General features: G+C 39.2%; 1 protein-coding gene across 1 annotated transcript; it reads left to right on the top strand.

The window, feature by feature from the left end:
- Window positions 1-430: 430 nt before the first annotated feature.
- On the top strand, window positions 431-4,726 carry PDE6H (phosphodiesterase 6H; the record flags this gene model as incomplete). The annotated part of the gene is made up of 3 exons (XM_084254774.1): window positions 431-564; window positions 1,582-1,622; window positions 4,650-4,726. The coding sequence occupies 3 exons, from the start codon at window positions 431-433 to the stop codon at window positions 4,724-4,726; spliced, it is 252 nt and encodes an 83-aa protein (XP_084110900.1).
- Window positions 4,727-15,269: the final 10,543 nt, after the last annotated feature.

Raw genomic sequence — 15,269 nt, 5'->3', positions numbered from 1 at the left:
GCTATAAAGACTGTAAAAATAATTTTGTCCATTTTCCTCCCTTTACAAATGGTGGAATGGTATTCATGGAGTGGAAGTAAACCCTTAGAATAAATTCACTTAGAAAGCCAGTGGTGGAAAACTGGAACAACTTATCTACCTGGATTTTGGTGTTACTTAAAACTTGTATTAGTTGTCAGGTTACATTCCACTATATTAGTGCCTCCATTTATTCATAAATTATTTTCTATAAAATTCCTTTCAGAGACTATAACCTTTCTCCTTCGGTGTCAATGCAATATACTGAGCTTTTTATCAAGGCGTTTTTCTTCTTCTACTTACAGTGATGATCTAATAAGCAATTGTTCCCATTTCTTAAAGGGTCTCCTTTTTTCTCTCTCACTGTCTAAGGAGCCTGAAGAGAACCATCACCCACATAAGGATTATCAAAATGAGTGACAACGCTACTTTGATGCCTCCAGCTTCAAACCAGGGCCCTACCACCCCACGCAAAGTGCCCCCCAAGTTCAAACATAGGCAGACTCGCCAATTCAAGAGCAAACCACCTAAGAAAGGTGTGAAAGGGTAAGACCAAGATGCAAAATATGACTTTCTGTTGTTTTCCCTCCTACAAGACAGCTTTGGTGTTGCGAAATTAATGCTTTCAATATTAACTTGAATAAAAAGTCTCCATCCTATCCTCTGTTTTCCTTCTAACACAGTCATTGCTGAATCATGTCATTAACCCTGGCATCTTTATTCTTTTAGCATCCAGGGATACAGCCAAATGTAACAGCAAATGGAATCTGTCACAATAACCTTCACCTTGAGCTTCCAGACTTTTCTTTAACCATTCTTGTTTGCCAACATACTCTGCTTTAATCTTTAACACATAATCGCCAGTCATTTCCAGAATACAATTTATTCTTATGACTTCAAATCTTATGTCTTTAGTTCTATGTTTTTTGCTTTCTCTCCTTGGCAAAATTCTATTTATTTTCAACAGGCATTCAAATGTCAGTTCCTTTTTTGAAGTCATTGTTGACTCTATTTGACAAACATCAACTTCCATGTTTGCATTTTGTACATTCAACTACTATAACTTGTATTATTTTAAATGACATTTGTTAACTAACATCTGTTCCCTGAGACCAAGGTCCCTCAGAGAAAATGTATTTGTATTTACCTTATCTCTCTGGGCCTACAACTATGCCTGGTACATAGTGGATGCTTCAGAAATACTTTTGGATAACTAAACAAATCAGTGGATTAACTACCTTAATGCCTTTTTATATTGCTTTCTCATTCCAAGTTCTTTTTTAGAAAGTGGATTTTGACTAAATTACCTCAGGGATAATTCTTTCTGGCTATCAATTGTTTTAGGATAAATTTTTATAGGAGGAAGCTATCTCTCCACTGGGGCCCATTGTCCAAAATCTGCCTGTGGAGCATTTTCTGCCAGTTCAGTGCAAACAAAGGGAGTTTCTAAATACAAAAACTTAAACCTCATCTTCCCTATTGAGTGAGGAAATGCTCTGCATGAGTCATTTCAGAATCCATTTGCTCTGAACTTAGCTCATTTCTTTTTCCTTTTATCTATAGATTTGGAGATGACATTCCAGGCATGGAGGGACTAGGAACAGGTGAGCCTCCAAAGGATTAAGTAAGACTTTCTTTACTGTTGCAGTTTTACCTTTTCATGTACCTCAAGCCTCAAGGGGCAGTTGAAGGTTACAAGAAATACCTAAGGCAGAAAATACTTTGAATACTTAAAAATATGGGGGTTTAATTTAAACTCCTGAGTAAGTGTGTGTGGCCAGACATGAAAACTAAAATAAATCAGACAAATCTCAGAGTTGAGTGAATCCTCTTGTTTTGTTGAACAACTCTTAAGTGCATAAAATGATGGATTATAAGCTTTCATGTAGAAATATTTTCAGTTAGTCTAGCCCAACTTCTTTCTTTTTTCAGAAGAGAAATCTGATACAGAGGAATTAAGCGACAATTTGAGGCCACAGAGTGAGGTATTGGAAACAAGGGTGGGGCCTGGAGAACCTTTCCACTCTGCAAACCACTTGCTTGCCAACTTCCTTTTTTTTTTGAAACATGTTCTCTGTCACCCAGAACAGGACCTGACACTCTGAATATATCCAATACATGATTTTTAATTTGTTTGAATAATTTAACCTAAGATACTGTAAATTCCTTTTAAAAATTAATAGACTTCATTTTTTTTAAGAGCAGTTTTAGGTTTATAGAAAAATGAAGCAGACAAATCAGACTGGCTATAATACCCCCTCTACCATCTATTATTTTTTAATTTTTTTTAGATATTATTATTATTTTTTTATTTTTTACACCATTGTTCATTTTTAAGCAATATCTGCTTCCCCCCACCCCCTTAAGTGTAGTCCCCATAGAGTTTCCTTTACCAATGCACCCGTGCACCATCACCTCAGTCCCCTGTGCTCCTCCCTCCCTCCCTCTGATTCCTCTCCCTCCTCCTCCCCTGCAGGATGTCTCTGGTTTATAACTGTCTGTTTTCGATTTGTTGTGTTGTGTTTTGTACTGTTACTATTTTTTTACACTGATGTCTTATTTGCTTCCCCTATATTCCTGCTATAAGTAAAACCATCTGATATTTTTCTTTTTCCTTCTGGCTTATTTCACTGAGCATAATTCCTTCTAGTTCCATCCACGTTGCTACAAATGGTGTGAGTTTATCTTTTTGATTGCTGAATAATATTCCACTGTGTATATATGCCACATCTTCTTGATCCAGTCATCTATTTTTGGGCATTTGGATTGTTTCCAGGTTTTACCTATTGTAAATAGTGCTGCAATAAACATAGGTGTTCTTTTGAATCAATGTTTTTGTGTCCTTTGGGTAGATCCCTAGTAGTGTCTACCATCTATTATTTGTCTATTATTAGCATCTTGCATTAGCGTGATGCAGTTATTATAATTGGCAAACCAGTATTGACAGTATTATTAACTAAAGTCCATGCTTTCCTTAAGATTCATTCTTTGTGTTACCAAGTTCTGTGGGTTTCGACTAATGTTATCCACTATTAAAGTTTCATGTTTCATATAGAATGGTTTCATTTCCTAAAATGCCTTGTACTCCACCTGTTCATCTCTCCCTCCCACTAACTTGTTTTTTACTAACTCTGTAGTTTTACCTTTTCCACATTGACATATAGTTGGAATCATACAATATGTAATTTCTTCAGACTGGCTTCTTGCACTTAACATTGCATATTCATTTAAGGTTCGTCCCTGTCTTTTCATGGCTTGATAGCTTGCTTCTTTTTGTCACTGAATAATAGATATCTCATTGTATGATTGTATCACAGTTCATTTTATTTTGGGATGCTTTGGTTGTTTCCAAGTTTGGGCAATAATGAATAAAACTTGTGCAGGTCTTGTGTGGACATAAGTTTTCAACTCATTCTGTGTATTTTGATAACTGGTGGCATGCACAGTTTTCCATGTTCTTACCAGGGAATTCATTTTGCTCTCAAATGCCACTCCTGGGATATCAAACTGATTTTTTTATGTTTAGCAACTTTATAAAGCCAATTTGCTGTTTTTTTAGATCAACTGATTTATAGTTTGGACAGGTATATAAAAGCCTAGAAAATTCTCTTTGGACTTTGGAAGATATGCTTGACTCTGCTAGCATATATGGAATAGTGGAATAAGGTTTATACTGAGGGAAAGTCTGAGGTTTTTGACCTGGCTTAGACCCATGTCTAAGCCATGACAAGTGATTTTTTTTTCACAAGTGTTTAATATCTCTGGGCTATGGCCAACTTCTCTGTAACTCAGGTTCAATAATATCATACTGCCTGAAGCAAGTAACTGGATTAAATGAAACCTTAGGGTCACTTCTCAGTGTGATTGGAGGTAGCATTCAAAATGTAAATGTGTTAGAGAAGTCCAGTGAATACATCTAGATCTCTAGGGGGTAAGAAGACTGGATTTGCAGACCAGGGCATTTAGTGATCTTTTTCTCATTTTATCCCTTGGCCTGGCTACAGTTCCACTTCTGTTCCTTCCTTAGTAATTGCACTTTGGGGACACTCCTTGAAATCTGTGAGCTGCCCCCAAACAGGGTTACCTCAGTCAAAATCTTTAGGTCTGAGCTTCCCTGGTGGCACAAGAGGTTAAGCATCAGCACTATGAAGCAACAATCCACGGAGTTGGATCCCCAGCCAGGGAGGTGACCCACATGACGCAGCAGACCTCTCCTGCCTCCACCCGCTGCTCCCTTAGCAGTGTATTTCAGTCAGTCTGCATGTTCTGCTCCCCACCCTGTCTCTGGTGAATCCTCTCACCCTCCCCATACCTCTGGCCTATACCCCAGCTTTTGTATGCATAAATAAATAAATCTTTAAAAAATAAAAAACAGTATAAAACTTTAGGTCTCTTCCCAAAAGAGGATGCAGAATAAAGTTGACAGGATGCCTTTGGGTGGGGGTGGGGCAGGGCTGTTCTCTGGATGTCAGAACCCTGAGATCTGATCCGTCCAAGCCTGCAGGGCCTTTCTACAAAACTTTTCACAGTGAGTAGGAGAGAGGGGGCAGGTCTTCTGCTTGAAGAATGTCTTTTGGAACTGAAGAGATTCTCCTGGGGGTGAGGCTTATAAATTCTTCCCTCTCTTGCAGATATCACGGTGATTTGTCCTTGGGAGGCCTTCAGTCACCTGGAATTGCATGAGCTCGCCCAGTTTGGGATCATCTGAGGTGCCAGAGATTCTGCCACTCTCAACAGCATCTTCTGTAACTTTAGTTACTGAACTGCCAGTCTTAACATTCAGCTGTTCAGAAGTAGTTTCTTTGGCTTACAAAGTGATATCCCTTAAGTTACTGAGATTCCTCTTGATGTCAGTCTCTTGTAGTAATAGAAAATAGTGGATGAAAACTGACTTCTGTCAAGCTTATCCTATCAACTGGTTAGAAGCCATCAGAACTTCTCTAAATTTGTTTATTTAAGTCCTTCAAATCTATTTTTGCTAGGCATTCATTATGATCAATAGTAGACTTTTAAGATAACATTTATGTCACTCTCCCCCCTTCTTATTTAATAAAGGAGCTATTTATCTTGACTCTTAAGATGAAGTTGTATTAAATGCTACATGCAAATACCCATATGCAAGGACCCATTAAACAAAGAAGACAGAGTCTTACCATGCTAAAGAGGCTGTTAGGAGACAAGACCTGATTCTTATTTGTATCTTTGTAAACCCTGCACCTTCTGGGTCTGAATTTTATTGAATTAGATCATTCCTGAGGTCCTAAGGCACTATAAGTTGTGAAAGCCTAGAGATTTAAACCCAGGATTCTGACCTCATGAGCCTTCTTTTTTTTTTATTTTTATTTTTTATTGCCTTGATTCAGTTGATCAAAAAGATTTACATAGGTTAAAGTACAGTTACTCAAATACCAAGGATGGGGAGTTGACCCTCTCCACATAAAATGATGGTTTGCTTCATCCCTGAGGCAGTGTCAAATGCAGTGTGCCCATAGCACTCTTACCCCAATGCTTTGAAAGCAATTGTGCAACTTGAATGCTGCTGCTGTCTGACAGGCTCTTTGGTACTAGCAGTGTTCATTTCTTCATTTCAATTTTGTAAACTGTGGTAACAATGGAGTAAAGTAACTGTAAAGAGAGGCAGGATCACAGGAGAATAAAGATTTGGGTTCTAATCCTGGCTATTCCAGTGAATTGTTTCATGATTTTGGGCAAAGATTTTAAGCTGTGGATCCTCCAGTTAGCCTAAATGAGATAATCTAAGGTTGTGGTAGTAATAAATTCTGTGGCTTTGAGGTTAGCAGTCTGTGCATGAGAATTAGAGGAGTTCAGCACTTAAGAAAGCCCCTTTTCCTGTGCAAATGACTCATTTTACTTCTGGCCAGAAAACTTGAAGCACAAGGAACACATCTAGATCTATAGAGGGAATGAGACTGGCTTTCTAGGCCATGGACAAATTTAAAATACTCCTATTTCTCATTTTAACCCTTGGTCTGATTAGAATTCCACTTATGTTTTCTCCTTAGTGGGGAAAAGTACAAAAAAAAAAAAAAAAGAAGTAAGGTGTATATTTAAAAGTGGAACTGATACCGGAATTGTCAGGCCTAGTCTCCCAGCCAGGAACGGATCCCAGGCTGCAGGGGCAGCGCTGAGCCCCAGCCACTAGACCCCCACGGGTTGGTGTCTCACGAAGCCGCAGCAGGAACTTCGCAGACACTCAGGCAAGCAAGCGAGAAGAGGCAGGTTTGTTTAGAGAAAGAAAAAGTTTATTGAGGAGAAAAGGAACAGAAATAAAGTGGGACTCCCAGGCCAGGGAACCAGGCCTGGGAGGGGCAAGGAAGCCAAAGTGGAGTCGTGTCTCAGGGAATATAGACCTTCTTTCCCTGATTATTCTAAAGCTCCACCAGTCTCTTTGTGATTGGTTAGTTCTCGGCTGTCTCACTTAATTTGCTACTGAGTGGGGGATCTTCACATTCCTTATCTAACAGCTTTCTCTTTCCCCATTTGTTACTTCCTTATCTTTATGGCCCAGTCCTCGGATGAGCATCTCTGCATTGAAGTTAAACAGCTGCCCTTCTAAGTTGTCCTTAAATTAAACCATTCTCCATTTCCCCAATCTCTACCTCCCTTTATCACCTGAAGGAAACCAAGGCCAGCGTTAACAATGTTGTCCTTGGTCCTAGGATGTTTGTTTTTCCAGGTGGAATTAGTTACACTCCTCTTGCTGCCCTTATCTCTGAAGCCTTCCTCAATTCTCCGAGGTCCCTTCCTGCAGTGTCCCTAAAACTGCCTAATTCCTAGCTTGCCCTGTGTCTCAGAACCATGACATGTAAGGAGTATAGTGTTAAGTGTACTTCCCTCTCTACCAGGAGCTCCTGCCTCCGGCCTGCAGCTCCTGGTGACAGCCAGAACCTTCAGTCTGCCTGTGTTCATTCTGGTGAGTCTTTCAGTTAGGGAGGTCTGGGTTCTTCTCCAGCTGGGTGACACTCTGGTCCACATAACTTATTTTGCAAATGCTTCTTTAAACATAGAGCAATAATATTGACAAAACACATTCATCCAAAGGAATATATCCAATTACCAGGATAGAGAAAGGATCTAGAAACCATACTATATGAAATACTCTTGAAGAAACTGATTATATTTATCCTGGAGGAGAAAATGATAATTGCCAGCAAATATTAGAGATGTTGGAATGAACAGGATGAAGCAGAGCTTTTTCAGGTAGCATTTAGTGGTAAGTTGGACTAGATCTAATTTAAAGCCCAATCAAACTCTAGAATTCTATTCTTTCTATTGCTGAACTCTAATTCTTTCATTTTTATTATTTCTATTAAGAAAAAGAACACCCTTAAAATATAAACAGCACATATGAAAGAGATAAAGGTAAACCATTGTTCCTGTCAAAGTTTTGGCAACAGATATACCAATACTCAAAGTAATTGAGGAAGATTTCACAAAAGATCTGTTTACAAAGACTTGGGAAGGGTTAGGGAGAATCTACAAAGGCAGTACAGTAACTTGGGACTAGCAACAGTGTCTTGGGCTACATGACCAACCCTAGACCTGAAGGAACCCCAAAAGATCAACTCTAAGGACCCCTTGGGAGGGCAATAACCTTGTAGAGGGACAGAAATAGCCCATGTAATCCTGTGGGTATCAGTGGAGGCTAGGGGTGAAGCTTGAAAATACCCATCCTTGTTCTTTTCCATTTTCTACACTCCTCTTGATATTTCCCATTGGAGAAACACACTGGAAGTCAGAGGGAAAAGACACTTATTGATGTGGTGAGTAAACTTACTTCCAACAATCAAAATCACCTCCAGCAGCAATGATGAGGTAGGGAAAAGTGAAGAGTGAATGTGAAGAAGCAAATGGGAAATATCCAGCATAATAATGATACCAATGAACAAACACTGTTGATCAGCCAGTGATTTTTAGTTAAGAATTAGAAGATAGCGTGGAGAGAATATATCCAAAGGTGATGCTAATGCAAACCACTGAGTGGAGAAAGAGCAACGTTAAATAGGAAGAATACAGTGTACAAGAGAACAATTACAGAAGGAAATTATAGAATTTGAGTTTGGAAGAATTTTTGAAATCTGACACTTTCCTGCTAATAAGAGCCATTGAGAATCTCTTGTGAAAAACACAAAAATTGGGCTGTACCCTAAATTTTCTGAATAAGAATCTCCAAGGACGAGCTCTTAGAATTTATATTTTTAATAAGGGCCCAATGTGATTGTTTTCTTTGTGCCAGTTTGAAAGCTCTGATGTGTTCCAAGCTCTAAATTTTATCCATCTATTTAAAAAATCATTCATTCTTTGTTACTATCAGTTTATTATCACATTAAAAATAACAAAGTATATATATTAAGTCACCTGAAGAATGACCACATTTCTTTAAGATACAATGAAGTAAATGTGTGCTTCTAAATAATTAAGCTTAGCTGCAGAGCAAAAATTAGAATATATAAGTTGTAAAGCCAACTCAGGTGTTACTAAAAATTGTAAAGAAATACAGATTGTAAAATCATTTGGCACAGCTAATGCCAAAAATAATTGCTCTGGGATGGTGGATCCAAGCCTCAGAATTAGTCCTTATCACTCATGGGTTTGATGAAATTACACATTTTTCCTTCAAAAATATACATAAAGTTCTGCTTACATTTTTAACATATTATAAAGCAGATTAGATGTCCTGGGACATCCCATACCACCCAGTGACAGACTTAACCAGTCAGCCCCGCTTACCCTCATGTAGTATGTGTGAGAACTGGGACTAACATTCACATGTTGTGACTTACAAACTGCCATTGATTAAATAGACACACAACTTCATTACTCTAGACCTGGGCCAGTTAAATGCTTCTTCAGTTGCGAAGCAGATCAGAGAGTTCGAAGTGTTATTACTGGACTGAAGCTATTCCAAGAGGTAAAGAGCCCAAAGGCACTGTTGTTTCCTGGGGTGCTCTCATGACCCACTACCCCAGCCTATGTCCCTGCCTGTTTTCATCTGTCTCCTCCCACTAAAGTAAGAGGGAGAGAGTTTTGTCTCAGGAGGAGAACGCATAGATCTTTACTTATCCACCACCCCTTTCCAGGTCATATCATTGGGTAGTAGTTGGGTATGGTGATATAGGTATTAAGCCCTAGTCTAGAGTTCCAAAATATTACAGTAGAGGAAGAAAACAGTACACAAGGAGAAAATGCTCCTCTGGAGTGCCCCACATTGGGGAACTACACATAGCTGTTTAAACAACCACAATTTTTGTGCAATTGACTTCTTTTTTTTTCAACAATGAGAAAACTAAGAATCACCTTAAACTGAAGAAAGGAGGGAGAGTATTCTCAGCAACTTAAGAAGGGAAAACACACATAGATAAGAATAACCCACAAGATCAATATTTAGTACAAGAAAAATTACCACAACACTGAATAACAGAAGAACCAATATTATGAGAATAAGCAAATATAACTGAATTAAAGAGAAATAGAGAAAGATATGTCTCATGAAAGGCTAGAAGGTAAGACACAGGTTATAGAAATTGCATTTATGTATAAAGTAGTGTGATCCTTTTTATAACAACTAAATAAGTTTTTGGACTTTTTTTCTCACTTCTTGAAGGTCAGAGTGAGACAGATGAAATTTAACAGCGAGAGTCATGTCTGTTTGTCCAGACCAGTCACACTGTCTCCATGTGACAACACAGTCAGGAGATCTGGGTCCTGCCTGACCCTGCTGCACAGATAATCAACTCATTCACTCATCTTTGGGTTCAGTGTTTGATAATAAAGCAAGGATATTGCACTAAATGATCACCAACTGCTAAGTATAAAGTCCAAGTAATAAATCTTAACATATTTCAAACATGAACAGACCTTTCCCTTTTATGGTCAGTAGCTTCAGTTTCCAGCTGTTTTCTGGAGCATTTAACAACTTTTCTTTGGCATTTCTCCTGGACCCAATAATCAAATCACATCTTGTATAGTACTGCCATCTGCTGTAGTAAGTGAGATGTAGCCATTTCTGTCAGGAGACTTTTTAATTTGAGTTTGTTCCCACTCATTGACTGATGTAAATTGCTGTGCTGCTTGGCAACTTATGCACAAGATAGACATTAAAAATATGTAAGAGGGAACCCAATACAAGGTAAGTCTCTTTTCCACTCAGTATCCTGTGGCTTAAGCCAGTTATCCACCAATCCAGTTTACTATAAATACTTCTGGAGATGTGTGCATATGTATTATTTTCTTTTCTCTGTGATAATATAGTATACACTATTCTACATCCTATATACTTTCTCCCTTATTTTATCTTGGGGATTGCTCCATGTCTGCACATTTTTATCTCACAGTTTCCTTTCATATGATTGAAGTTTAATTCTTTCGCCCAGTCTCATGCTGATGGCTATTTGGATATTTTCAGACTTTTACATCTTTCTTCAAATGTCTGCTTATGTATGACACATTTGCACAGATTAAACTCAGTGTTAATTCCTGATAACAGGATGGACAGGTCTTGAAGGAAGTATATTGTCAAATTATCTACCAAAGTTTTGTTATCATTAACACCAGATATACAAACAATGTGTATTTTCCCCAACACTCTCATCTATGCAGAATACTATTAAATTTTTGCTTTTCCTGAGATTGGACAAATTTTCCTGAGTTTAAAAGTCACTTTGATGTCTGAATTTTCTACTTGTGTGCTCCCCCAGATTTCTGATAAGATACAGTTTTCTGTCTGCCTCTCTCCCAAAGGATTAACACCTATAATCAGTGGATTTACATAAAAGAGATGATCTTCACTAATTTATCCAATTGGTTGTCAGGCCTCAAGAACCAAACTGAGCTTTTTATGAAGTTCAGTCTGGACTGCACCATGAGCTACTGCATGACAGTTTTCCACCTCCTCCTTCAGGAGCCTGTCCTAAAGATTTCAGATTTGTATAGCCAGTCCCCATAAATCTGTACTTGATTTCTAGCAGTACATTTCTTAGTATGTTTGTTTTCTTCTTATTCTCTTTCTCTGGTGAAATGCTGATCAATAGTAGAAATGAAGCTGTCAAGAGGCTTGGTTGATGAAACACTTGCCAGAGAGCCCAGAAGTAGCTGGAGATTAGGAAGTGGGCAGCAGATTGGATTTCCCACAATGGCAGTAAATGTCCCAGCTAGAAAATATGCCTTCATAATTATTATTTTGAAAACTCTTAAAGCCTTAAGACAGGCTGCTGTGACTTGTGATATAACCCACCTGCTTTTGGAGAGGTTTAATAAAGTGCTTGAAAGTAAAGGGGCAGGTAAGCATGGCTTCTGGGAGTTATTTGTGGCCTTATTGAACATTTCCCCCAAATATTTATTAGTTCCTCACACTTTTATTATTTATAGTGGCAAGACAAGTAGAATTAAAAAAACATAAACATCTGCACCCTCCCCCCCAAAACCAAAAACAATCAACACACACACACACACACACACACACACACACACACACACGAGAAAAAGCAGATTCTTTTTAGACCTGGACTTAGACTGCCATCTTGTGGATGTTTGGCTTCATCGTCTACTGCTGAACTGATACTTAAAGCTACAAATCCATCATTAAGAAATGTTAAAATTGGGGCTTCCCCGGTGGCGCAGCGGTTGAACACTGGGTTGGAAGCTGCCAGAAGCCTCTGCAGCGCTGGTTTGCTCCCCAGCCTCCGGAGGAGGGTCCCAAATGGCGGGCAGACCTCTCCTGCCGCCCGCCCGCTGCTCCCCCCAGCAGTGTACCTCGGTCCTTCTGCCTGCTCTGCTCCCGGCTCCCGGCTCCGGGCTCCCGGCTCTGGCTCTTGTGAATTTTCTCACCCTCCCGTGCTTCTGACTGTACCCAGTGCTTGCATAAATAAATAAATAAATAAATAAATCTTTAAAAAATGTTAAAATTGGAAAGACTTCAGATTATTTACCGTGTATCTTCATTTTTCAGAAGAAAAAAACTTGAAGCCCAGAGGATGAAATGATTGATCACTCATAATATTTTCATCTGGCCAGTTTCATGGGCCATTTCACTACATCATTTGTGTGCTCTTTCCAAGCCCCGTAGTGGAGTAAGACAGGGTAAGTCCCAGGTTGCACAGATATGAGATTTGCACAGAAGCAACAGCAGATCCACATGCACCTTTTGGAGCCTACACTCCCCCAAGAGTCCCAACAAAAGGAAAGGAAAATGGCATGGAAATTGTGATCCTCGCTTTCATGTACCATCTTGGTGTGGGTATGGTACCTAGTTATGCCATCAAACATCCTTATTCTTTCCTAGATACAGGATGAGATTCAGATACAGGAACAGGTGAGGGATGGTTCTAAACAAATTGTTTTATTTCAAAATCAGTGTTTTAAAACTAATCTAAAATACATGTTTGATAAAACCAAAGTGCTTACTACAAATGGTAATAAGTGCCGATTATATCTGTCCTCCATTTCAGAGAGGCAACTTTTCCTGTTTCTGCTTTTCATCTTTTCATACTTACCAGTATAACTTTAAATAACAGGTTCATACCTTTATTTAGTTGAGCAGTATTTTTAGATTCTTTTCTATCTATGATATTAACTTATACACGAGTTTCTTTCCCTATCCATCCTCATTCCCTACATTCTATACTTATATTTAGATTGCCTATTATCTCTGTATTTCAGTAATAGAGATGTTTTCTCTTCCATCAACTTTAGTCATTACCTCGAATTTTTGCTTATTTAAGGGTAAGAGTTTTAGTGCCCTTACCCCTGCTTCTAACTCTCCTTCCTCTTCCCCCATTCTGTCAGCTACAACCTGTCTTTTATATCCTTGGATTCTTAGTATTAACATTCTGTTCACTGACTCTACATGAACCTTCTGTATTTTTCCTATCAATTAATTCTAAAAGCAGAACTATTCAATAATAGTTACATAATTACCACTATATAATTTTTGTCAAAGCAGAGCCTACTATTTGAAAGCTTAGAAAATATCTTGTCTATCATTTGATGTCTACCTTTCCTGACTGCTCAGCAAAACATCTTTCCAGCATCAAGTTCAAAGGAATAGCTAACCTTTTATGTCATCAATTACTTACAGTCTTATAAAACTTTTATTTTGTATCCTAGTTTATTATTTTCTGTATTATTTTATTATGTTCTATTTTCCCAGTTGTCTGCTTTTCTTCTTTGTGGCAAAAGAAAGATATCCCCTTGTCGTACCCTTAGCTTATCCAGCTTCGCAGTTAATTTTGTCTGTCATACCAAGCCTCCAACTGCTTGGGGGAGGCTAATCCTTCCAGAGCCTCTGTCTCACTGGGCTGCTCTGGATGGGATGTTTTCCTAGCTTGTAGCAAAGCCATGTCATAGAACACTATTTCCTAGATCATGTTTATGTTTTCCTTTCTGAAAATGTTTGTGATTATCTTTCTTCATTGACACTCAAAATTAACAGGAATGCTTCTCAGCTATTAGAAAACTCTTTTCTGGACTTCCCCTGGTGGTGCAGCGGTTGAGTGCCGGTTGGTTCGATCCCCGGCCACTGGTGAGGGTCCCACAAAAAAAAAAAAAAAAAGAAAAGAAAACTCTTTTCTGCTGGAAACTTATTGACTTTCTCAGTTTGGGGGATATTTTCCCCTACTGTTTCCTTGATAATGTTCTCTTTTCTGCTTCTTTTCTTTCTCTTTGGGATTCTAAGTAAAAATATAATTTTCCCATTTCTCTTATACTTTCATATTTCTTTTTTCTTTTTTGTTTTAAAGATTCACTTACATATGCACACAAGATCTGGGGCACAGAGGTGTGGGGGGCCGGGGGGGCAAGAGGATTCACCAGAGGCAGAGCCGAGAGCAGAACAGGCAGAACACTGCAGAGGGGAGCAGCGGAGGAGAGGATAGGAGAGGTCTGCTGCGCCATATGGGTAGGGATCAAACTTGTGCTTCAGAGGCTGCTGATAGCCTCACAGTGCTGTGCTTAAACCCTTGCACCACCAGGGAGGCCCTTATTTTCACTCATATTTCTTTTTTTTTCTCCCTCTTTCATATTTCTATTCATCATTTTGCTTATATTTTGCTACTTCTTTCATTTGGTCTGTTATTTTTACTGATTGTTTTATGCTATCTTATTTTTAAAATTCTGTTTTTAAATTCTGCTATTCTCTACTTGATCTTTTTTTCTTCATGTCTTGTTTATGGATGTAAAATCTTTTTGAACAGTTTTTTTTTTTTAACTTCTCTTCCTTTTTTTTTCTTTATGGGGCTGCATATTCCCACCTGTCTGGTCTTTTTAGTTTGTCTCTTCATAGTTAAGAAGATGGAGATCTGGTATAGACATCTCCTTGCTTTATTGATTTCCAGACAGGTTGCTTCACTGAGTGGATATTCTGGGGGTTGTGTTTACACAGGGGTAGCATGTGCACTGGCAAGCTTAGGTTTACAGTGAAAAGAAGTGGAGGTGGCTGTCAGGTGGGGTTTCCCCAAAAGTCAGAGTGAGGAGACTTTATTGTGGGTGCCAGCATTCTGCTAGAAGCCCTTCCTCTTCCAGATGGCTTGCAAATGTCAGCAATGAGGAGGCTGGAGAAAGGGGAATTTAAATGGTACACCGTTCTCTATTTGTATTCTCAATAATTCATCTATTTCCATGCTCCAGATCAACCGCTTTCCCTGACTTCAAGACCCCTCTGAGATCTTAGTTGGCTGATTGTGGCATCTTTCCTCTTGCAGCCCTCTCTTGGAATATTCCAGACTATGATCTCCTTTTCTAGGTGTATACTCCCTATACTTTCTGTTGTGGTTTTTGGGGTCAATGGGTTTAGAGTGCAGGGTCTCCTTGGGTTCACTCTGGGAAAGTTTTGACCAGAGCTCCCATTTCAGCTACACACGGCGAGTTTCCCAGGCGAGTTTCTCCATGAGACAGAGACGTTAGTTATATTTAAAGGGCAGGTTTATTAGGGAAGGGATAAAACAGTGAAAGACACTTGCAGAGACACAAGCGGGCAGAAAGAGCTGCCCCAGAAGGGACAGGTTTGCTAAGAGAGGCCTGCGTGGTTGCAGGCAGGCGGCCTTGACAGGTCTTGGGCAGGCAGGAAGGAGAGGGTTGGTGAAAAGAGGCACCCGCACAGTCACAGGTGGGCAGATGGAGTGCTGCCCCGAGCCTGTGCAGAGACTGAACTGATACAGTCTTCTTCTGTTTGGGAGGGGGTCACTGCTTGTGAGTCTTCAGCTGGTTGCTAATTTTGGATAACTATGTAGAATTTG

The sequence above is a fragment of the Talpa europaea genome (assembly GCF_964194135.1).
Source record: "Talpa europaea genome assembly, chromosome: 15".
In the NCBI taxonomy this organism is placed as follows: Eukaryota; Metazoa; Chordata; class Mammalia; order Eulipotyphla; family Talpidae; genus Talpa; species Talpa europaea.
This window is presented reverse-complemented; position numbering and strand designations above follow the sequence as displayed.